This window comes from Podarcis bocagei, assembly GCF_964188305.1.
Source record: "Podarcis bocagei genome assembly, chromosome: 14".
NCBI classification, from domain to species: domain Eukaryota; kingdom Metazoa; phylum Chordata; class Lepidosauria; order Squamata; family Lacertidae; genus Podarcis; species Podarcis bocagei.
Genome location: NC_138139.1, coordinates 36,353,809 through 36,377,036, shown reverse-complemented (window position 1 = coordinate 36,377,036; position 23,228 = coordinate 36,353,809). Strand labels below are relative to the sequence as shown.

At 46.5% G+C, this 23,228-nt stretch overlaps 1 protein-coding gene across 2 annotated transcripts in view; it reads left to right on the top strand.

The window, feature by feature from the left end:
• Positions 1 to 23,228, top strand: part of LOC308573480 (syntaxin-binding protein 4-like) — a 60,343-nt gene that overhangs the window by 16,557 nt on the left and 20,558 nt on the right. Inside the window, exons 1-5 of one of the 2 annotated variants that reach the window (XM_081170409.1) lie at positions 3,139 to 3,253; positions 3,957 to 4,030; positions 14,455 to 14,550; positions 15,024 to 15,093; positions 15,290 to 15,364. In XM_081170409.1, the coding sequence (XP_081026535.1) occupies positions 3,207 to 3,253; positions 3,957 to 4,030; positions 14,455 to 14,550; positions 15,024 to 15,093; positions 15,290 to 15,364 (362 nt within the window). In that variant the 5' untranslated portion in view covers positions 3,139 to 3,206. Of the gene's footprint in view, positions 1 to 3,138; positions 3,254 to 3,956; positions 4,031 to 14,454; positions 14,551 to 15,023; positions 15,094 to 15,289; positions 15,365 to 23,228 lie in introns of those variants that run through there. The other variant, XM_081170408.1, reaches the window with a different exon arrangement.

Here is a 23,228-nt window from a genome sequence, read left to right as displayed (position 1 = left end):
TCCCGTCCCCCAATTGATGCAGAAATGTGGAGAACTGAATTCAAGACTGGGGAAGGGGTGTGTGAAACCCTAAGAGAAGCAGAAACTGACAGATTCCTTGATCCTACCAGAAGGGAATGTGATTTCTAAAGAGTTGTTTTCGTCAAGACTGCTGCAGCATAGGAAAGAGCTAAACTCCTGTTGTCTACCTGCTGCTTCCTTGATTATGACGATGCTATATATACAGTATAGATAGCTATAGGCTTCTAAGTGGTTTATAAGATCAATTGTAAAATCCATGCATAATTAAAACACACAATAAACCATTCAATCAAAGCATTAAAACAGTCGTAATTTTAAAAATACAAGAAATTATGCCAGTTTAAAAGCATAGCAGTTAAAACAGTGAAAAATAATTAGAACAATAAGACCAGAAGGTCATGTTTGGGGGAATGTTTGCCTAAAACAGGTGTGTCTCCCAGAGCCGGTGGAATGCCAGTGCAGATGGGATTTCTCATATTTCAGGAGGGAGGGCATTCCACAACACTGATGCCACCAGGTAAAAAGCCTGCCTCCACGTTACCACAAGCTTATAATGATCAGTCTCCCTCTCTCTGAAAAAACTACTGCACAGAAGGTGCATTGAGCACCACTTCTAGGGCTCTGAACCAGCGGCTGTTGGAGCTCATTTGCAAACAGACATTTATTTGCTATCTCACAGCTTTTGTTTTATGCAGCCAAAAGTCACTGTCTCATCCCAAATCCTCTAATGCACCAGTGACCTTGTAGACCTCAATATTCAGAATAATGATCAGAGAAAAATAAATAGGCCACCATCCTGCCCCTTATATAGCTGCATTAGGGCATGGCTCAGTTTTTTACGTTGTCAGCAGATCCCTTGAAACACAAGACCAAATTAGGCCCGGCTGGGCATTGTGAAAAACAAACAAATCTGAAATGCAGCCAGGAGAGGAAGTCTATTTGATAGGAGCAACGATAGGTGGTATTTGGGGGAGGAGGGTGGGTTATGTAATCCTTTCCATGTGGGCCATGTTCCAGTCAAAATTGCCTTTCCCCTAGCCATTTTCCTATCCCAATGTGGGAAAAATGCACAGGAACAATGAGAGATTTTGATCAGAAAAACACAATGTTGATAATGGGCCACTCATCATCCACGCCACCTCTAGTTCACCCTCACTCAGCTTAAAAAAAATACTATTTTTTGTCATTTGTGGACTAGTTTCTCAGTTGGAACATTGCAGATTTGAGCAGAGGTGACTAAACATTTCAACCTGATGCCTGCATTCACTTTTTGCCAACTCCCTGGACGCTGATTGCCAGTGGTGGTTGTGCCCAACCCACACTCTCACATGCTCACACACAGGACTCTGTTATTTACATAGCCAGATAGTCCCCCTCCCCACTTCCTGCAGATCAGCTGAGGAGGATGGATGGGGGAATGGATTCTTGCATCTCTCTGCTCATCAAAGGGAGAGTGGTCATTTGCATCTCCATGCAAACTCTAAACTGTGGTTCATCTTAGCTATGGTTTGTTGGAAAAGCCAGCTTCCTAAACCATGGCTTGTTAAAGTGTTTTACTGATGCTCAGGTGATACAGAAAAGCACTTCTAAATCACAGCATGGCAAATGTTTGTGTAAGGCACATTGTATGGAAATGGTGGTGTTGAAGCCTAATCAGTATGCACAACAGCTGGGTTGCTTTTGAATGTTCAGTCTTGGATTACACCCACTCCATTCAATCTGTGAGACTACCTTAACAGGCGTGGCTTCCTGCACATACTCCAGAGAGCTGTGGTTTGTTAAGAGTCCTAACAGCTGTTAGGAGACTCCTAGTCCCCCTCACAGATCTACAGTTCCCAGAGTTCTCTGGGAAGAAGCAGGGATGACTGTTAGACCACTCCTCGAATTGTAGTTCTGTGGAGGGGGGGATAGGAGTCCATACCGTCCAACCTTTGGAGACCCCCAAACCAGCATGTGTGTCTTCCGGTTATATGATGTCATTTCTAGGCAGCAACAAATCCGTCCAGAGGGTGCCCTTGTTGTGGCAGGGGACTTTAATCAGGCCTGCCTGAAGACAGTCTTTCCTTTAGGGCTCCCTCCATTTGTTTGTGTGTCTCCAAACGTTGGGTTCCACCCCTTGGTCCGCTGATACCTCCCTGCGGTGTGTGTGAATTCTGGGTGACCTTCCAGGGGCCACCTGCCAGGGGTGGGAGGGGCCAGAAATAAAAGTGGGCAGAGCAATAAATGCAAATTTTACCTTTGCACAGTAGGCTAGGTACTCAACACACACACAAACAAACACACACCTCTGTCCTCCATCCAGGCGAGAGAGAAGCCTCACCAGAGTTCAAGGACAAATCCCTGCCAGGCAAAAGAATTCAGGGGTCAAAGGAGGGCAAGTGAGAATCATGGCTTAGGGAGAGGGTGTGTGGCCCAGATAGAGTTCTGGGGCCAGATAGAGATGTTTTGAGGGCCACATTTGGCCAGTGGCGTAGCGTGGGGGGTGCAGGGGGGGCCGGCCGCACCGGGCGCAACATCTGGGGGTTAGGGTTAGGGGGCGCAAATCCACGGGTTAGGGGGCGCAAATTACTTGCCTTGCCCCGGGTGCTGACAACCCACGCTACGCCACTGCATTTGGCTCCCAAATTTGAGGTTCCCCATCACAGTTATATAGGGCAGCAAAAGGAACGGGGTGACGTTAAAGAGAAATCCGGCAACAAGTTATTACAATGAGGAGCTTTCCATGGATCTCAACATAACCCGGGCATCATCAAGGTTACCTGACTTCATCTGAGTGGCGTCCTTCCCTTGCTGCCTGTTCCAAACCAGGGCACCTGGCAAACAATAAAAACACATCAGAATAATTACTCTGCTGCTCTAATTATGCGTGAGCAACGATGATTTAAGAGCAAGGGGAGGGAACGTCCAGAGGATTTATTTCAGTCTAATTGAATTGTTTTGCCCCCTCTCTTCTGCCGAATCCCTCTGCGATAGGCCGAGGCTGCATCCGTAAAAGCCTTGCGTAAGCTTTAATCTTAAGAGAGTGATGGTTTCCCAGTGATCTGTGTTAATGTTTGGGGTGGACCTGACGTGCCATGGGGATGGTCACATGAGCCGCTCCCCATCTCCGCCACTTTTTGCCGGATCTCGGCCAAAGCAGAACGCTTACGGGCCAGGCAGCGGACTGGACATCTCCGGCACGCAAGATGCCAGCCATTTCGGTCCTCTACAAGGGAGCTGTCATTATTAGCAGGTAACGGCTCAGAAACAGGGCTTGAAGGGGGGTCAGGCAGGCGCCGGCACATCATTGGGTCATGTAGAGAACTTGAGGGGCACACATAAGAACGCAGGCTCCCCTCAAAGGGCAAGGGCTGTGGCTCCATGGCTGAGCCTCTCCTTTGCATGCAGATGGTCCCAGGTTCAATCGGGCTGCCTCAGTGGGACAGATGGGAAGCAGGGCTTCCTCCATCAGCTTTGCCGAAAGCCTGGCTCCACCAGGCACTTCCTACCCCTGAACTGTGCCAGCTGGTCATGATAAGAACACATATTTAAGAATTGGTTCTTATTTTTCTCCTCTTCCCTCCCTGTCCTTTGCCCCTTGTGTGCTGTGGTTGGCGGGTTATTGTTGTTTTTTTAGCTTGTAGCCCTACAGGCAGAGGCTGCCTTGTTTTAATTGATTGTATATAAGCCGCTGCGGGAACTTTCCTAACTCAAGAGCAGGGTACAAATGCTCTAAATAAACACATAACGTCAAATTTATTCTCCGTCTCTAGGACTCTGTTTAGTGCTAGGGCTGATGGGAGTTGTAGTCCAAAACATTTGGGGGGCATGAGGGTAGTCTAGGCTGTCCTAGAAGGACCATAGGCCTGATGCAGTATAACAGTTCTTCTCTTTAGAATCAGGGTGCCCCTGCTGTCCACAAACAGTTTCCTTTTCATCCTGGTTTCTGCTTTCAGGACACTAATGGGACCATACGGAATGGATCGGACTGTCCATTGCATTGACTTCTATGACTGCGCCAATGGGCTGGGTGAGTGTGTCTTTTTCGGGTGTCTGTAGTATTGTGGAGGGATGGAAAAGGGGGACTGAGAAGTCTGGAGCTTTGAAGGGTGCTTTCCCTGTTTCACTTTGCTTTCCAGAAGTCCCCAATGCCAAGATTCACTCTATCTGCTGCAGGCAGTCTATTGCTACTTGTCCGTCTGTGGGGAAACATTAGGGAGGCTACCTTAAATTAACATTTTGTTAAAGTCGACGCCCATGATTGTTTGACACCCTTTTTGTACAGCAGGACTGAGACACTTCAGGCCTGGAGGCTGGATGTGGTCCTCACAACTCTGCCTTAATCACAGCCACTCCCCAAACCACACTCTGTCACTGGCCCTGCTCCCTGCCCTCTTTCAACGCATTTGGAGTGATGCCTCTTGCTTGCTTGCCTGGATGGAAGATAGAAACTTGTGGGTGTGCAGAAATCTCTGGGTTGTATGTGGCTGGCATGTAGCGTACTGACGTTGCACTCATCACCCTGGCCACGTTTGCCTCTGGCCCTGCCCACCAGGGGCATGTGGTACCCAAGGGGATGTGACCCTTTGGCTGGAAACTGTCCCCCCCCCATCCCTGTTAAATAGCATTGTAAAACACCAGACATCCTTGCTTGTTGCATTATGACTTTCCATTACAGCCTTTCTCAACCTGTGGGTCCCCAGATGTTGTTGAACTACAACTCCCATCACCCCTAGCTAGCAAGGCTAGAGCACAGGGATGATGGGAGTTGTAGTCCAACAACATCTGGGGACCCACAGGTTGAGAACCGCTGATCTATGACCAGTGGCAGAAGAAGGGGGGTGCGGTGGGTGCAGGCCAGCCTGGGTGTCATCACTGAGGGGGTGACAAAAATATGAGTTTTTTGTTTATGGGCTCACAAAATTGTTTTAGTTCAGTCAAGAAATGTAATGAAACACGGCTGGTATTGGGTGCCGCACCGCGGCACTTACCGCGGGGCCAGCAGCGTGCCTGAGCCACACATCTCTACTGGGAGTGACGTGGTGGCTTGCAGACTCCATGCTGAAACGGCAGCGTGGGGCTTGTGTCTGCCCACCGCCTGTCCCTCAGCCACCCTGCAGCTGAGGGGGAGGCAGAGGAGAGGCTCCACACAGTGCACCCCACCCCCATGGCCGGCTCACCCCACCCCTGGCTGCAGGACACACATGCCGCACCAGGCACCCAAGTGGCTAGCTACGCCGCTGTCCATTACCCAAACATGGTGGAGGAATTGACAGGGTTTGGGGGGGCAGACCTGTGGTGTAAACATGTATGGAGATTGGCTAAATCTCAGAAAGTAACTCATAATGTAATGGGACTGCAAGGAAAGAGGTGTATGTGTATTTGGTGGCAGTTTATTTTATAAACTACTGAAAAGCATTTATGTGTTATCAGCCACATCGCTGCAAATGTGGATGTCATGACTATGCATACTTGTGAATACTTTAGTTGGAGAAGGTGATCTCACTGGGGATGGGTGTTTTCATACAATGGTTCTGAACAATGTAGGAATTTTTTAAATAAAACTACAGGGTATCATAAGGACATGAATACTTTTTCAGTCACTGGCAAGCTTGGGAGGAGGGCAGGCTTTGTTTGTGCTATTGCTTATGTTTACGCCTAATTTGTCTAGCTATATATTTGTGGAAGCCAATAAAAATTACTTAAAAATGAAACATCATAGAAATTCTTCCAGAGGAAGGACCAAAACTCCACGGCAGAGCATCTACTTTGCCTGCAGAAGCTCTCTGGTTCAATCCTTCGCATCTCCAGGTAGGGTCAGGAATGTTCCTTGCCTGAGACATTGGGGAGAAACTGCCAGTAGACCATACTGAGCTAGATGGACCAGTGACCTAACTCAGTTTGAAGCAGCTTCCGATGTTGCACTGCATTATGGCTTTGTAGTCTTTCATGCCTTTTGGTCCAGGACAAAAGGAAGGCACACCACTTGCGGGTCAGCAGCATCTCCTGTCCTCAGCGCTGGTTCGTTCTTGGAGATGCTAGACAGGTGAAGGAGATGTCAGAAGAATCAGCATCTCCAGGTAGGGCTGGAAATGATCCCTGCCTGACACGCCTGAGAAGCACTGCCAGTCAGTTAAAACAAATACTGAACTAAATAGGCCAGTGGTCTGGCTCAGTATATATTAAGACAGTTCCTTATATTTCTGTGCGCCTACTATGTTTTGAGTAGTGCCAATGATGACATGCGAAAGTCTGGAAGTAGTGCACCCTGACTACTGGGCATGGTGCTGTCATTCACACAACCACTCACTCTTGGCATGGCACTTTTAAAACACACCCTGAGTTAAAAACATGGTTGCTGTGTCCACAGACTTTCTAGGATAGACCAGGATATTATATCTACTCTCTGTTGTGCAGGGTGCAGCTGGTAATCTGCAATTAACTCCCTGAACCTAAATTCCACTAGTGCCTTAGAGATCTGCACTGATCATTTAATTGGAAATTAGTTACCATAGAGAGGTGCCAGTTAAACAATGTTTTTTTCTGAAAAGCTGAGATCCAATTATCCTAACCTTCATCTTCTTAGATCTAAGCTTAACTTCATTTCACCTATAGCCAAATCCTCACCCCAGGCGAAGGAAAAGATGCTACAGAGACTGGAAAGCAAAACAAAGAGATTAAGCCAAATGTAATTAAATATAGTTGTCTTAGTCACAGATCTGGGTTGCTGTTCCAGAGTGCAAGAGGACAATTCTAGTGCATGAAATAAACAGGCCAAAATATTGTGTTGTGTGTGTGTGTTGCAATTGCATGCAAGCAATGGAGGTAAATGGCAAAACCTGGAATTGAGTGCAGCATTTTGGAAATCTCAGTTCTATTTTTATTTTTTAAGTTTCTAGTCTTTATAAGTGTGCAAGCAACATCTGCTGAAATATTAAGTGGGAAGGGATAGGTGACTAAGGACCACTTGGCACACTATGATAGTTGTGGAAAATGCCAGGGTTGCACTAGCCTAGTCCTGTAGAAAATATGCACCTTGCAAGCATCATGCACTTCTCACAGCTGTGTGTTTCCATCTTTAAAATACAGGTGTGCGCACACATCTGGGAACTCCACCAGGCTTGCCCCAATATATAAAGAGAAGGTGGTATCCCACAAACTCATTCCATCCGTGCAAGGATTTATGCTTGCACCATGGAACTTCCCCTCCTCCTCCTTCCCCACTGAGTCCCCTAAATCTGTTCTGGGAGTTCCCCAACCCTCCAGAGCAGATCAGGGAAGAGGATGGGAGAAGTTCCATTGTACAAGGGTAAAGCATTGTGCTGGCATAATGTGCACTGCCTTGGATACAACCCTGACTGTTGTTGCTCTATACCCATTGGTTTGCAAACGTGATTCAGGTGCTCTGCAGGCACTCCACTCACCTCCCAGCAGTTCAGTATGCTGCTGCCATCGTAGTGGCTGGGCTGCAGTGTGCACAAGACAGGTGCCCCCCTGGGGAATGCTGCTTCTGCCACCGGTAGCCAAATATGTAGCCAGCCTGAGTTTCCCACTGTCCTCACCAACGCATCATCTGGAGAGGCAAACCTCAAAAAGGTTGGTAGTGGGTGGAGCTGTTAATGTCAAGTTCTCCCTTAGTGGGAAACCTCCTTGCTTTCCTGGCCTGAAATCACTGAAGTCTCCCCTTTCCCCACAGCTGGGAGAGTGCCCAGTTTAGAAGAGGAGAAGGTGGAGTTGCCATCACAGGCTTTTCCCATGCAGTGGTGAGGCCAAGCAGCTCATAGGCCAGCTGCTGCTGCTGCTGCAATGCCTTGAAGGGCAAGGGACATGGCTTGTACCCTCCTGGGCTACATTGCTATGGTGATCTCCCAGCAGATGACCAGGATGGAAGAGGAGTACCAGCAGCATCCTGGCAAATTGCAGGATGCGGGTGAGGAGCTGCAGTAGGACGTAGACCACCTTGCCCTGCCACAGTTGCTCAGTTGGGTGGAAGATGCTGGGTGTGGCCAGCCAACCAGGGAAGGAGAGCAGGAGGAACCAGCATTCCGGCTGCCCTTCACTAAGTCCCATCAAATGGCTCTGGCTCCTCACCCTCTTCATATACTCACTTTGGGATCCTTGAGGACATCCCACAGGCTTCCTTCCTCTCCTGTGAAAATGGGTGTTTGTGCAAAGGGGGTGCAGAACAGAGGAGAAGGATGCATGGATATGGGAGCAAAGGTGAAAACGGGCGTGGAGCTTCAGAACGGAAGGGAGAAGTGGCTCCAGAAAGTGAAACTTAGTGCTTACATTGTGTGGGAGGGGGAAGTTCTGGGGCACTGATTCCCAAAGTGGGGTGTGCCCCCCACTGTGGGGGCACTGGAATTACCTAGGGGGACATTAAGAGGCAACCAGGTAGCAAGAGGCACTGGAAGTGTAAACGACTAACCAACTTTGAGCAGCTGGCATCACTGAATCAAGTGGATCAATTTGGTTGACTTAATTAGATTAGATAGTTTTAATTGGAATTTGAATAAATGTGCAATTGATTGGGGTTTTTTGCATTATTATTATTATTTCTTAATGGGTTGTGCAAACTGCTATTCTGAGTAATGTTTTTTTAAGGAACCAAGGGGAAAGTGGTCGAAGAAAGTTTGGGAGTCACCACTCTAGGGGGTGAATATGGGGAAAATAGCAGGGACGCGGGTTGCGCTGTGGGTTAAACCACAGAGCTTAGGACTTGCCGATCAGTAGGTTGGCGGTTCGAATCCCTGCGACGGGGTGAGCTCCCGTTGCTCTGTCCCAGCTCCTGCCAACCTAGCAGTTCGAAAGCACGTCAAAGTGCAAGTAGATAAATAGGTACCGCTCCAGCGGGAAGGTAAACGGTGTTTCCGTGCACTGCTCTGGTTCGCCAGAAGCAGCTTAGTCATGCTGGCCACATGACCGGGAAGCTGTACGCTGTCTCCCTCAGCCAATAAAGCGAGATGAGCGCTGCAACCCCAGAGTCGGCCACGACTGGACCTAATGGTCAGGGGTCCCTTTACCTTTAGCAGGGTGTTGGCAAGTGGGGTGAGCAAGGGCTCTGTTGTGTGTGTTTGTGTTCCCATCATTTCAGTTCAAAATTGGGCTATTGCAGAGTAAAGGAAGATAGCAGACAAAGCAGACCCTTCCATAATGTGTAAATGCGAAGGGTTGTAGTTCAGTGGTATATCATCTGATTTGCGTTCCCCAGTTCAATCCACAACAACTCCAGGTAGGACCAGGAGAGAGCCATACCTGAAATTCGGGAGAGCAGCTGCCAGTCAGCAAAGGAGGGTCTTGTTGGTTCACCCTGTGGGAACGCCCTCCCATCAGATATCAAACAGATAAATAACTATATGACTTTACAAAGACATCTGAAGGCAGCTCTGTACAGGGAAGCTTTTAATGGCTGATATTTTATTGTGTTTTTAATATTTTGTTGGGAGCCACCCAGAGGGGCTGGGGCAGCCCACTCAGATGGGTAGCATATAAATAATAAAATTGTTATTGTTATTGGGCATGAGCAAGCTAGATGAACAGGAGTCTTGACTCCAAGTGAGTTCTTTCCTAGGTGGCTCACACTGAAACTTTCTGTACCCCAACAAGAGCAATTCAGTAAGCATGTTCCTATATTTATTAGGCGTGAGCAGATCAGTTGCTTTGATCTTGGCTTCGCAGAATACCTCCAAGCAAAGCATGTTTGTCAATGGGGTTGATTCCTTGGTTCAGTTGCCTCTCGTGCTGTGTGTGTTGTGTGTGGTTGCAATAGACAGATGTTCAGTGTCTGTGGGCTTCCTCCCGTCTGTTAACACATCTATTTGTGTCTTGGATTGAGAGCAAGGAAGTCTGATCTCGCTGGCTCTCACTGACTGGCTGATTTGTTAATTAAAACCAGCATTCATAATCCCACAGCCTTCAGCCCAGACTCCAAGAAATTAGAATTTAATGAGCCTTTGATAAATTGCATTTTTGCCCTTTTCCTGCCAGGCATTTCTGTGTCAGATCTCATGTTTTTAGTTTATCCATTCACCAACAGAGATCTTAGGGCAGCTTACACATCCCAACAATCAGAACCACAAATTCCACATTAAATAGTAAAATATAAAACAAAATTTTAAAAAACCCAGTAGAGAGTTCATTTCATTGAAACAGTCCAAGTGTTAAAAAAAAATCACCAGAAATTCTAAATGACCAAAAGCCAAGTTGTGTCAGTTGTACCCAAAGGCTAAGGACGTACCATATGCTTAAAGCACATTTTTATTGCTGCAGGGGGGGGGGGTATGCTTGTTACCCAGAGTGATTCAACAATCAACCCCTCTTCAGAAGGAACTCTGGGAATTGTAGTTCTGTGAGGAGAAGAGGGGTCTGCTAACAGTTCTCAGTATCCTTAACACAGTTCCCATAATACTTTGAGGGAAGCCATGGCTGTTTAAAGTAGGATCGTGGTGCTTTAAATGTATGGTATGAATGAGGTCTCGGCTTCTCATTTTTCTCATCTTATGTTCTGTTCTCCACATTTCCACATCAGTTTGTGAATCTTTTTTTAAAAAATTCCTCATCAAAATTCAACATTTCAGTGTAAATTTCTCCTAATACACATTGTGGTATGCAATTTTGCCTAATATACTGCATTTGTGCAAAGAAGCTTTCTCTAATATACTGCATTTCTGCATGTTATTTTCATGACTATGTGCATTTTTATGTACACACGCATTTTGGTATGCAGTATTTGAGCACAGTCGTGCTGCAAAATTTAGAGAAATTTGAATTTGAAAAGATGCACATTGTTTTTGAAAGTTTTGAAAGCCATTTTAAAATGTGAACCAAACCAAATTTCTCCTCCATCCATAATTCCAGTCATGACAGAGGATTCTGGGTAAGGATTTTGGGTTTGGGTTATGATGAGGCAAGCAAAGTTCTATCTCCCAGTAGCACCCTGGAGAGCTCCACATGGAGCTGAGACTGGAAATTTCACATGCATGTTTCATCCCAATTTTTTTGCGTGATTCTGAACTAGAGTTCTGTTTCGGATTTAGCACCAGCCCTTATATATTACCGCCAGAGGGCACTGTGGGTGTGCAACAACAGACACTTGAAAAATTATTTGTGCTCAATCAGTCGCCCTTGGCTACGTGTGTGTATAAGGATGAGATGTGATTATCTGTCATGCATTCTAATAGGATTGTATGAGAAAGAGGTGAGAGCCAGCCAAGAAAACTGAAACTGGAAGAATTTGCCTTACTCTTACATTATGCATGAATTTACATTTTTCAAAATCCTATTTGGCTATGGGTTTCCTGACCTTTTGTGAGCTGGGGACACATTTGGAACTGTGCTGTAGGCCCCACAATATACCCATTTCACAGAAGGAACAATGGCAATGCTGAGAATGCCTTTCCCTTAAACAAACACACAAAAACACCTACACATACCCCAAAACCAATAAAATGCAGGCTAAAGCAGAAGCAGGCAACTCTTCCCAAGCAACCCCCTAAAACAAAAACAAAAAACACACCTCAGTTGTTGTTGTTAACTAAAAATTGGGAGGGACAGGAAGCTTTAAAGGGCACCAAGGAAGATGCCTGCCCACTTACCATGTTGGAGACCCCATATCTAATTGGGTTCTAACACGGGTACAATTAATCTGAATTCAAGTGACTGATGCATTACTGAGCCCCTTGAGGAAGGATATTTAATATTGTGTGAACATGCGCAAAGATTAAGAAATACTGAAGCTCTCTATTGACAGATATTAGAAGAGTTAATGGGCATGACTTACCAAAAGTCCATGAGGACATGAGAAGAGCCTGCTGAATCAGGCCAGTGTCCCATTCCTGCTTGCTCTTTCATTGCATCTATATCACATTCTTTTCTCTCAGGAACTCAAAGTGGCCTATAAGGCTCTCCCCCCACCCGTCGCCCATTTCATCCCCACAGCAATCCTGTAAGGTTGGTTAGGGGCTGGCTCCAAGGTCACCCGGTGAGCTTCATGGATGAGTGGGGATTTCAATCCTTGTCTCCTAGATCCTAACCACTCTAACCATTACAGCACACTTTGTCCAGTATGGTCCAACTCAGGGTAAACCACGGAAATCAATGGACATTACTTTTGTTGTCGTTGTTGTTGTTTAGTTGTTTAGTCGTGTCCGACTCTTCGTGACCCCATGGACCAGAGCACGCCAGGCACTTCTGTCTACCACTGCCTCCCACAGTTTGGTCAGACTCATGTTTGTAGCTTCGAGAACACTGTCCAACCATCTCGTCCTCTGTCGTCCCCTTCTCCTTGGGCCCTCCGTCTTTCCCAACATCAGGGTCTTTTCCAGGGAGTCTTCTCTTCTCATGAGGTGGCCAAAGTACTGGAGCCTCAGCTTCACCTCACGATCTGTCCTTCTAGTGAGCACTCAGGGCTGATTTCCTTAAGAATGGATAGGTTAATGGACATGACTAGCTTACACATATCCATTTAAATGAGACTACTCTGAGTGAAATTTAGATGGCTGCAGCCCCCTGCTTTTATAAAGCTATTTTACCATTTTTATTATGCTATTTGATACTGTTTTGTGTTCTTTTTATATACCGCGGAGGGATAAAAACCATTTATATGGTTTAGCTTTTAAATAAATAGACAGCAATCAAAACTGACCTATTTTCCTTCCTCTCCCTCCCCAATGAACTTTTCACCCCAGCTGTTTTTGGCTTGGAATCCTCCTCAGCCGTGCACTAGAAATACAGCATACAGGAATTCTGTGTCATTTTAATGTCAGGGATGTTGTGGCACTAGGCATTCTGGGCAGGTATCCAGCACATGCCCCAAGCAAGGCATAAGAGACAGAAGACTTTGAGCAAAGCAAGGACATGTAAAAGGGTACAGTTTGATTTGCAGAACTGTGTCTGCCTTGAAATCTTCCTATCCCTTGGGCTTGAAGCAGTGTGCATGCACACAAGAGCTTATACCCAGAACATACTTAGTTGGTCTCTAAGGTGCTACTGGACATTTTTATTTATTTATTCCAGTTCATTAGGATTAGGAAGACTACAATCCTATACACAGTTTTCTGGGAGTATCAGTTGTGTTACTTCCAACCCAATAGGTTCATCTTGCAAAACACATTGTTCTATAACGAAGCTTCCCTTATGAAGGAGTTCCATATCCTCAAGGCCACTACTGAGGTTGCTCACTTCACTCTCGTTCTCTATACCTCGAGTGGAATATATGTATTTCAGTGGTAAGGACTGATATATAAGGACCTAAGAAGAAGAAGCTGGATTAGGCCAGTGGCCCCTCAGGTCCAGCATCCTGTTCCAACAGGACCCTGAGCACAACAGTCATTCTTACCACTTGCAACTTCAGGCATATGAAATTCAGAAGCATTACTGCATCTAACAGTGGGGGAAGAACATCATCATGATAGCTAGTATCCATTGTCATAGCCTTACCCTCCAAGAGTATTTGTATTTGTCTCATCCCCTTTAAAGCCATCCATGTCAGTGACCCTTTCTCCTTCTGGGGGGAAAGAGCTCCATAGTCCAGCTATGCTCTGTGTGAAGAAGTCCTCCCTTCCCCCACCCCCTGTCCTGAATCTCCCATCATTCAGTTTTTGTTTTTTAAAAAAATATTTTTATTGATCAATTTTCACATAACAAATTATCAAACCATGTAATCACATACATTGTTTTTCCCTCCCCCCTCCACCCACCAAGGATTTCCCTCAGCTCCTCTCCCTGATTTCTCTTCGCATATTTTCTCTGCATAAAATTGTTATCAACCATTAAATTTATTCAAAACCTGCCAAGGAGTCCAGTTCATTTTGTTGCCTTTTTAAATAGTTTGTAAAAAGTTCCCATTCCTCCTTGAAGTCGCAGTTGTCCTTGTCTCGCAATTTGTAAGTCAATCTGGCCAGTTCTGCTTAGTTCATCAATTTCTCTTGCCACTGTTCTTTTATCGGGGTTTCCTCATTCTTCCATCCTTGTGCTATCAAGACTCTTGCCGCTGTTGTAGCATACATGAATAAATTATTTGTTTTCCTTGGCAGGTCTTGTCCTACAATCCCTAACAAAAATGCTTCTGGTTTTGTTTTGTTTTTACAAATGTCATTTTAAACATTTTTTTCAATTCATTGTATATCATTTCCCCAAAAAATTTAACGTTCAGCTTAATTGGTTGCCTCTGAATTCTAATATTATCTATCCACTTTCTACCTGAAGTCCTTGAGAGCTGCTGCCAGTCAGTGTTGACAATACTGAGGTAGATGGGCCAGTAGCCCAACTTGGTATGAGGCAACTTTCTTTGTTGACATATCAATGTTTTGTTAGCCCTTCCAGGCCCCTCACCAGGCCAACAATTCCCAGCATTCCCATGGCTTTTAAACTAGTGTGCAGGGTGGGTGTGCCTTCAGAGGATGGGGTCACAGTTGCTTCTTAGTAAGGAAATGTTATGTTGTATTTTCCTGATAGGCATTAAAGTGATTGGAGGCATTAAAGAATTTACTGGAGAGGAATATGGGGTTTACGTTAAGAGAATCCTACCAGGAGGTGTTGCTCATGCTGATGGTAAGTGCCATCTATTGCTTCTGTTTCTGACCTAAAGGCCTTGTGATGCTGACCCTGTGAAGAGATTCCCATTTGTTGAAAACGTTGGTAACATTAAGATAAATTCAACAGTGTAAATAAGTTTTGATGGATGTAACCATGGAATGCTGAATGGTTTAGTTTATGTAAAACATGTTATGCGAAATGAACCGCGGAAAGAGAAGAAGGGGTATAAATTGATATTTTAAGGTTATTTAAATGAATACTCTAAATTGCAAAACAGAAAAGTTAATAAATGAGAGAGAGGGAGAGATTCCCATCTGACAGAGAGCCACTGCCAGTCAGTGCAGACAGTATGGAGCTAGATGAACCAAATGATCCAGCTCAGGATAAGGCAGCTGCTGGTGTTCCTATTGTCCCCATGCAATTATGGATAGGGAGTATGTTCTTTTTCCATATGTGTGACACTTCTCTTGCCTGTTTGCTTGATTTAGGCCGCCTGCAACCAGGGGACCAGATCTTAGAAGTTAACGGAGACACTTTGCTTGGCGTTACAAGCGAAAGGTATAGCATTCTGGATGAGGGCTCTGAATTTGTTTCAGGATGCTGGACTTGATGGGCCTCTGGCCTGATCCACCAGGCTCTTCTTATGTTCTTAACATCTGGAGACCCAAGTCTGAAGATGCTTCACAGGCTGAAAAGGCCTCTTGGTGAGCGCCAGTCACCTGCCGCATATCACTCTCTTTCCTCTTCCTTGCAGAGCGGTGGATATCCTCAGGACGGCTTCTGCCACCAGCCACATGCGCCTTCTTATTGCCCGAGATGACGATGCCCGGTAAGGACTGACTTTTTCTCACACCTGGGGCAGGTAGGAATGCATGATGGATAGCAGAGACAGACTAGAGCAGGCACGTCCAACAGGTAGATTGTGACCTACCGGTAGATCACTGGGCGTTTGTGGTAGATCACTGGCTCCCCGCAAATAAGCTAAACAAGCTTGGCTCCCCTGAAAAAAGCTCAACCATTTTGCACTGCACCCCCCCCCCAAAAAATGCGGCTTTCCCCCTCCCTAAAAACAACTCAACAACATTGACCTGAACCCCAAAAAGGGGGTAGATCACTGCCAGTCTTTAACTCCGTGAGTAGATCGCAGTCTCTTGGGAGTTGGCCACCCCTGGACTAGAGCATGGGTAGGCAAACTAAGGCCTGGGGGCCAGATCCAGCCCAATCACATTTTAAATCCGGCCCGCAGACGGTCCGGGAATCAGTGTGTTTTTACATGAGTAGAATGTGTCCTTTTATTTAAAATGCATCTCTGAGTTATTTGTGGGGCCTGCCTGGTGTTTTGACATGAGTAGAATGTGTGCTTTTATTTAAAATGCATCTCTGGGTTATTTGTGGGGCATAGGATACACAGTCATACCTCAGGTTACAGATGCTTCAGATTGTGCATTTTTGGGTTGCGCACCGCACTGAATCCAGAAGCACCGGAACGGGTTACGTCCGGGTTTCAGCGCTTGTGCATGTGCAGAAACACTATATCACACTTTGCGCATGCGCATAAGTGCCAAATCACAACCTGCCCGTGCGCAGACATGGCGCTGCGGGTTGCGAATGCTGCGGGTTGCAAATGTGCCCGAGCGTCCACTGTATATAATCTGGCCCCCCACAAGGTCGGAGGGACAGTGGACTGGCCCCCTGCTGAAAATGTTTGCTGACCCCTGGACTAGAGTCTGGTGATGCAGTTCCTCTGAAACTCCACCAGACTGCTGGAGCCTCTCGCTGATGGACTACAGAGTCAGCTAGCCACAGAAGGGCGAGAAACAGCACTTTGGGTGAGGGGAGAATAAAAGGAGCAGTTTCTAGGTGGGAGAGAGTTAGACAGGGCTGGATTTAAAATGAGAGATAGGGTTTGATTTTGAGAAGGGGCAATGGTTCAGGTTAAGAGATAGGGTTTGATTGGAGTTGGGAGTTTGGAGTGAGATGAGGAAAACTGATTCTGAGTGACGTTAAACATACACACTGAGGAGACTATCCATAGCGAGACGACAGAGCCTTGCAACTTGGATAGGGTGACCAGGTCAAGGGTCTGGGAAAGGTATACAGATAGGAGTGTCCTGCGAAGGCTGAGTTTGAGCCAGGAGAGGTAGATCTTGTGGGAATTCAGGCTACCTGGGTCTCTGTATAGCCAGGAGCAGGGGCGCCGACTTATAAAAAATATTGGGGGGGCCCATACCGGGGTCCTGCCGCTGGTTCGCTCGGGTAGCCGGGAGAACGCAGTTCGAGGTGGCGGTGTTGGGGAGAGACCCTCGCTCAGGGCGCCACTAGACTTGGCGGCCGGCGGCCTATCTGGGGGGTTTTGGAGCGTATTTCGGCGGAGCGATTGGGGAGGAGGGGGCTTGTTGCCGGATTCTTCAGCTGAGCCGGAGATCCGCTGCTGGGGGTCCCTGGGCCGAGTTGTGAGCACGGCCTGCTGAAGGGAGATCCAGCCGATTGCGCGACGGGGACGGCCGGGGCTCTCCGGCTAGGGCGCGCGGCTGGCTGGCTGGCTGGCGAGGGAGCAGGTGGGGAGGAGGCGGGGGTCCTCACTCTCTTAGGAAACGCACCTGCGCGCCCGATTGCCACGAAGTCCGAAGGGTGCGTGTGTGGAATTAAAAAGCAAAAACGAGATACGGGCAGGGCAGGCAAAGAGTTTTCTGCAAGAGGATGGAGGGCAGGTTGAAGAGAAAATCACTCAGGATGAGACAGTCAAATCAGCCATGATAAAATGGGCTCAGGATATTGGGTATAACATCATGTTTGAGGACTGGGAAAGGTTATGGACCACCGGAATGAAATTCACGGCATGTAATGCCTTGAAGGAAAATATTATGAAAATGATTTATAGGTGGTACATGACCCCAGTCAAGCTTGCAAAAATATATCACCTGTCTGATAATAAATGTTGGAAATGTAAGGAGGCTGAAGGGACATTCTTTCACCTCTGGTGGACTTGTCCAAAAGTGAAGACCTTCTGGGAAATGATCTATAATGAGTTTAAAAAGGTATTTAAGTATACCTTTCCCAAGAAACCAGAGGCCTTCCTCTTGGGCATTGTTGGCCAGAAAGTGTTAAAGAAGGATAGAACTTTCTTTATGTATGCAACTACAGCAGCAAGAATACTTATCGCAAAATATTGGAAGACACAAGATTTGCCCACACTGGAAGAGTGGCAGACGCAATTGATGGACTACATGGAACTGGCTGAAATGACTGGCAGAATCCGAGATTTGGGAGAAGAAACAACGGAAGAGGACTGGGAAAAATTTAAGGACTATTTACAAAAACAATATAAGTTGTATGAATGTTAAAAATTTACACGATTCGGAAACTATAGCTTCAGCAATTAGATTTGGGAAACAGGAAATTATATTTTAAGTAAGAAAAGGTCAAAATCTAAGGTAATACTATGTTTAATTTAAGATATAAGTAACTGATGAAAAGTATGTTAAATTTAGAGGTATAGTATTTGAAAAGTACAAAATAAGGTACGAAACAAGGTAATAATTTGCTGATATCTTTATTATAAAGAATGCAGGGTAAGGGAGATGCGAGGAAGTCCAGTTAGTTATATAAAAAATGTGTTGAATGGTTGGTTTTCTTTTCTTCTTTTTCTTTTTTTCTTGTTCTTTTACTTTTTTCTTCAGTGTATGTTTCTAACTTTGTATTTGAAAACTTAATAAAATATTTATATATATAAAAAAGAGAGAAAATCCTTTCGCTTTTCTGGGGCGCAGGGAAGTCTCAAAGCCGGAGGTTGGGGAAGGGACCCCCTTTGCTCTGCCCTCTTCTCCCGTCTTAGATTCGCATGGGGGTCCCCGCCCGAGCTTGCCTGGCCACCGGGCCACACAAGGGCCGCGCTCTACGCGGCACACCTTGCTAGCCGCGCAGCTGTCCTCCGCGGCTGCGGAGCGGCCCTGCGCCGGTGCCCAGCCCCTCTGGGCGCCCGCTGCGCTGCCAATGACAAGCGGGCGACGTCGCGGGCGGGGAAGGCGTTGCTTTCTTTCCCGATCCTGCATCCTCCCAGTCTTCCAGCCCTTTTTGGGTTGGAAGCTCGTCTCGTTGGCCCTTCTCCTTTCTTCACCCTGCGCGCAATTTTCCTCCCTCGTCTCCCTCCCCATTTCTCCTTCCTTCCTTCCTTCCTTCCTTCCTGACTGACTGACGGGCTTGGGCTCGGGCTCAGGCTCGGGCTCGGGCTCCGGGTGGGGCTCGGGCTCCGGCTCGGGCTCGGGCAGCCACAGCGTCGGCGGTGTTGGCGATCGGCGGCACGGGGGGATGGCCCTCCCGGGGGAGCCGGCGCTGCTCAATGGGGTTGCCAAGGAGACAGGCCGGCCGCCCCCTCCCCCGGCCCGGCGCCCCCCGCCGCGCCGGTGCCCGTTATCGAGCTGGTGCGCGCCGGGCGCCCTATAAAAGCCGCGGACGCGCCCACCGCCGCCCGAGATTATTGGGGGGGCTGAGCCCCCCCAAACGAATTTTTGAGGGGGCTCGGGCCCCCTCAAGCCCCATGGAGTCGGCGCCTATGGCCAGGAGGGAAGAGTTCTTCCAGGTACTGAAGACTGCCAACCCAGTAACAAGGGGTGAGGTGATCCCTTGGGTCTGTTATACCATTTAGAAGACCTCAGGTATGGGATTGTTAAAAGAGTGGGTGCCTGAGTTGAAGTGCCCCTCACTCATGAACCAAAATATTAAGCTGTGAAGGAAACTGTAGGATGTTGAAAGTATTTAACTGTAATATTTAAGTGACAGAAACTGAGTTGAACATTTTACCATCTATTCTAGAAACCTGAACATCTACCACCTGAAGTGTAACAACTGGTTTTTAGTAACTGGAGTTTAAGAAGAGCTGTGCCTAGAGTGTTGTGTTTAAGCCTGAAGCGTCTTAGAGTTAGTTAAAGTAAACAAGTTAACTTCTACCTGAAAGAACGCAGTTTCTGACCCACTTTGTTTCATAAATCTCTTTTGTTTAATTAAATTTTCCTTGTTTGTTCAATCAACTCCTGCCTGAGACTCGCACAAGTCCCCCCACTAGATAATCTGTGGTATATGGTAGAAATCTGTATAACTGGTGTATCGTGAGATGGGCGCAGTATATTTAATTGAGATGGGCGCAGATCCGCTGCATTATTAATGGATGGTATTAAGTGGTGGGTCCACTACAGAATGCTAGTGCAATTATGTGTATATTTACTCTGAAGTAAGCCTATTCGTGGGGCTTACTCCCATGTAAGGGTGCTCTGGATTCCAGCTTCACTGTGCAGGGTTGGCATTTTGCTGCCAGGACAAAGGACAATGTTCCTCCTCCACACATTCCATATACAGAAGCCAACTGGGCTGGCATTGACTCTTCCTTCAAAACTGGCAATGGACTAGCATCCTCTACTGCACCTGAGGCAATGCTGGCTAGTGCCCATTGGGACTGGGATGGTGGAAGGCAAGGAACCCAACAGTAAGTGGAGCCAGAGTCAATGACAGGCAGAGCTAATTTCCTCCCACCTCCTGCTTCCTCGTCTCTTCTGCTGAGTTCCACACTGAGGTTAGCAGAAAGAAGGCAGTGCCACCTCATGGACAGGTTGCAATAAGAAGGCAGGCAGATGGGAGCTGGCTAAGGTTGGCAGGGCAGTGTTCCAATTGCCTGAATGGATCAACCTTCACTGACCTGAGGGTAGCAGGCTAGCTGAGTGCAGGGCAGGCCATATTCTTGTGCCCTGCCCAGCATATTCCACCTGAGGCAGCTACCACACTCTGCCTAATGGTGAAGCCAGGCTTATAAAGTTTGTGCATTTCAGCTCAGAGTTTACTGCTTTTACATAAGCAGACCCTCCAAGTGTCCCTCTTTTTCCAGGGACAGTCCCAGATTTACAGAAGCTGTCCCGGTTTCTGATTTGATCCTGGAATGTCCTGTTTTTCCTTAGGACGTCCCTATTTTCATCTGAGAAATGTTGGAGGGCATGGAGTTATCTGACCCCCAAGCCATCTGAAGGCAGCCTTGTATAGGGAAAGTTTTTTTTTTCTAAGGAGCGTCTCCACCCCCATCATTCTGCCCGGACACTGAGGTCCAGTGCCAAGGGCCTTCTGGCGGTTCCCTCGCTGCGAGAAGCCAAGTTACAGGGAACCAGGCAGAGGGCCTTCTCAGTTGTGGCACCCACCCTGTGGAACGCCCTCCCACCAGACGTCAAAGAGAAAAACAACTACCAGACTTTCAGAAGCCCTGTTTAGGGAAGCTTTTAATGTTTAATAGGTTGTTGTATTTTAATATTCTGTTGGAAGCCTCCCAGAGTGGCTGGGGAAACCCAGCCAGATGGGCAGGGTATAAATAATAAATTTATTGTTGTTGTTGTTGTTGTTGTTGTTGTTGTTATTATTATTATTATTATTATTATTATTATTATTATTATTATTATTATTTTATATATGTTGGAAGCCGCCCAGAGTGGCTGGGGCAACCCAGTCAGATGGGTGGGGTATAAATTGTAAAATTATTATTATGGAATAAGATGCCCCTATTTTCACTGGAGAAATGTTAGAGGGCTTCTAAATGTTCTCAGAGGAGGAGCTGGCTCTCATCTTATCTATTGGCTGTACAGGACCTCCCCCAATCATGGCATATAGAGAGCCTCCTACTTCAGAAGTGGTGTCCCCCTGAATTGGGGACCCTGCCTGAGGATAAATAAGAGGAGAAGGCTCTTACCTTGTCGGCTTCTGAGAAGCACTTGGCTGCTGTAAGGAAACAGGATGGTCTTCTAGATAGACTCAGGGCGATTTACATATACGATAATTAAAAGTTAAAAACAGCGAATATATTTAAAACCCAAGCAAATGGACACTTGTGGTAAAGACCCATTTATCCAGCTGGGAAAGCCAGTTGAAGCAAAAATGTCTTCAGCGGTTTCTATAGAGTGCAGATCATGGGCTCCTGTCATACGTCAACATGAAGGGTATTCCACGGAACAGGGGCAGCTCCACTGAAAGCCCCACTCTAAGTTACTGTGTGAGGGGCTTCTGAGATCTTTGGAACTTTCAGGAGAAACTCTCTTGCAGACCACAGCAGTCCACTGGGTGTATAAGGGATAAGGTGGTCTCTCAAATGACCTGGTCCTGAACTGTCTTCCTCTTCTTCTTTGGCAGTCACTTGTAACCGAGTAAGATTGTCTTCCATAAACACAGTTTTAACAGTGAGTGTGGAGGCCAATTCTGAATCCACACAGCCTTCCACAGTGGGGACATAGGTTTCTGGGCAGGAGTTGATCATGGTAAGGGTTTGCCAAGTGTGCCTTCCTCTTAGCACGTTTCTCCCTTTCGTCCTGGGTTCAAGCATCTTCAAAGCCCATGACCCCTTTGGTAATGGCTGTTCTTCAATTGGAGCACTCACAGGCCAGTGTTTCCCAGTTGTCGGTGTTTATGCTACATTTTCTTAGATTTGCCTTGAGAGAGCCTTTAAACCTCTTTTGTTGACCACCAGCATTATGCTTTCCATTTTTAAGTTCAGAATAGAGTAGTTGCTTTGGAAGACAATAACTGTATACTAGCTAACACATAATACCCTGGTAGTTCTAACTGCAGTCTTCCTATCTTTGATTTTATTTCAAAGCAGTTGACCTTGGAGGGCACGTGCCATTTGAGATTAGATTTCCCTACCCAAACAATCCTTTCACTAATAATGGAGATTCCTGTCTTCATCACTAGCAAGATCCTGGGAAGGAGAATCGAGACCACAGTGTGTGTATTATCTAAGCCTTTATGGGGCGGAATAAATTGGCAAAAGAGACTGGTCCTCCTTTCCACCAATTGGGAAACAGCTGGCCAAGTGACCTGGATGGATCTGATTGGCTGTTGATTATTATTAATTGTTTGCTTGCTTTTTATGAAGCATCTCAAACCAATATGGCACAATGGTTTGAGCATTTTAGCAGTCTCCTTTTCTTCAGAATCTCATTTTCAGATTGAAGGGGACTCCAAAAGCCCATTCAGTCTAACTCCCAAACTCATTACAGCAGGCTTGTGAGTCCTCTGATGAAATCTTCTGTACTCTTGCGATAACTGAGATTTCCTTGTTCCACTCTGCCCAGTCGTATCTTAAACTGCAGCATATGTCTGCTAATATAAAGAGGCTTTCCTGCTCCTCAATGGCTAGGAAATTAAATCATATACAACATATCGAGCCCAAGGAAAGGTGGTCAAACTTTGAGCAACATTTACAGCCATCCTTTGCTATCAGTTATGCACTAAATCTGCAAAAGATCATCCAGAGGGTGAGATGGCATGTAAGCTTTTGGGAGGGGCAAAGATTTGTAGAGATTTCACTTACATAATCATCTCACAAAATGTTTAATACACCAATACATATCTCCAAGATTAAGAAGAAGGGGAGAGGAAGCGAGAGCGAGAGGGTGGTTTTATGCCAGCCTTTTTAGCATTATTATTTTATTTTATTTATCCCTTATTATCTTTCAGCCATGCCCTTGAGCTTGAAGGAGTAATCATCCTTGTCTCCACCTTAGGGTCAGAGGTGCGTTTCTGACGCAGATCACGTGAGGTGCCCAGATTGCCCCCTCCCTGTCCCACCCGCTCTGTTCTTTTGAGGTCAGCTGTTTGAGCATCAATGAATGACTCAGCCTGTCAGCGGTCAGCCTGGCCAATATTTGCCCAGCCCTTACATCCTA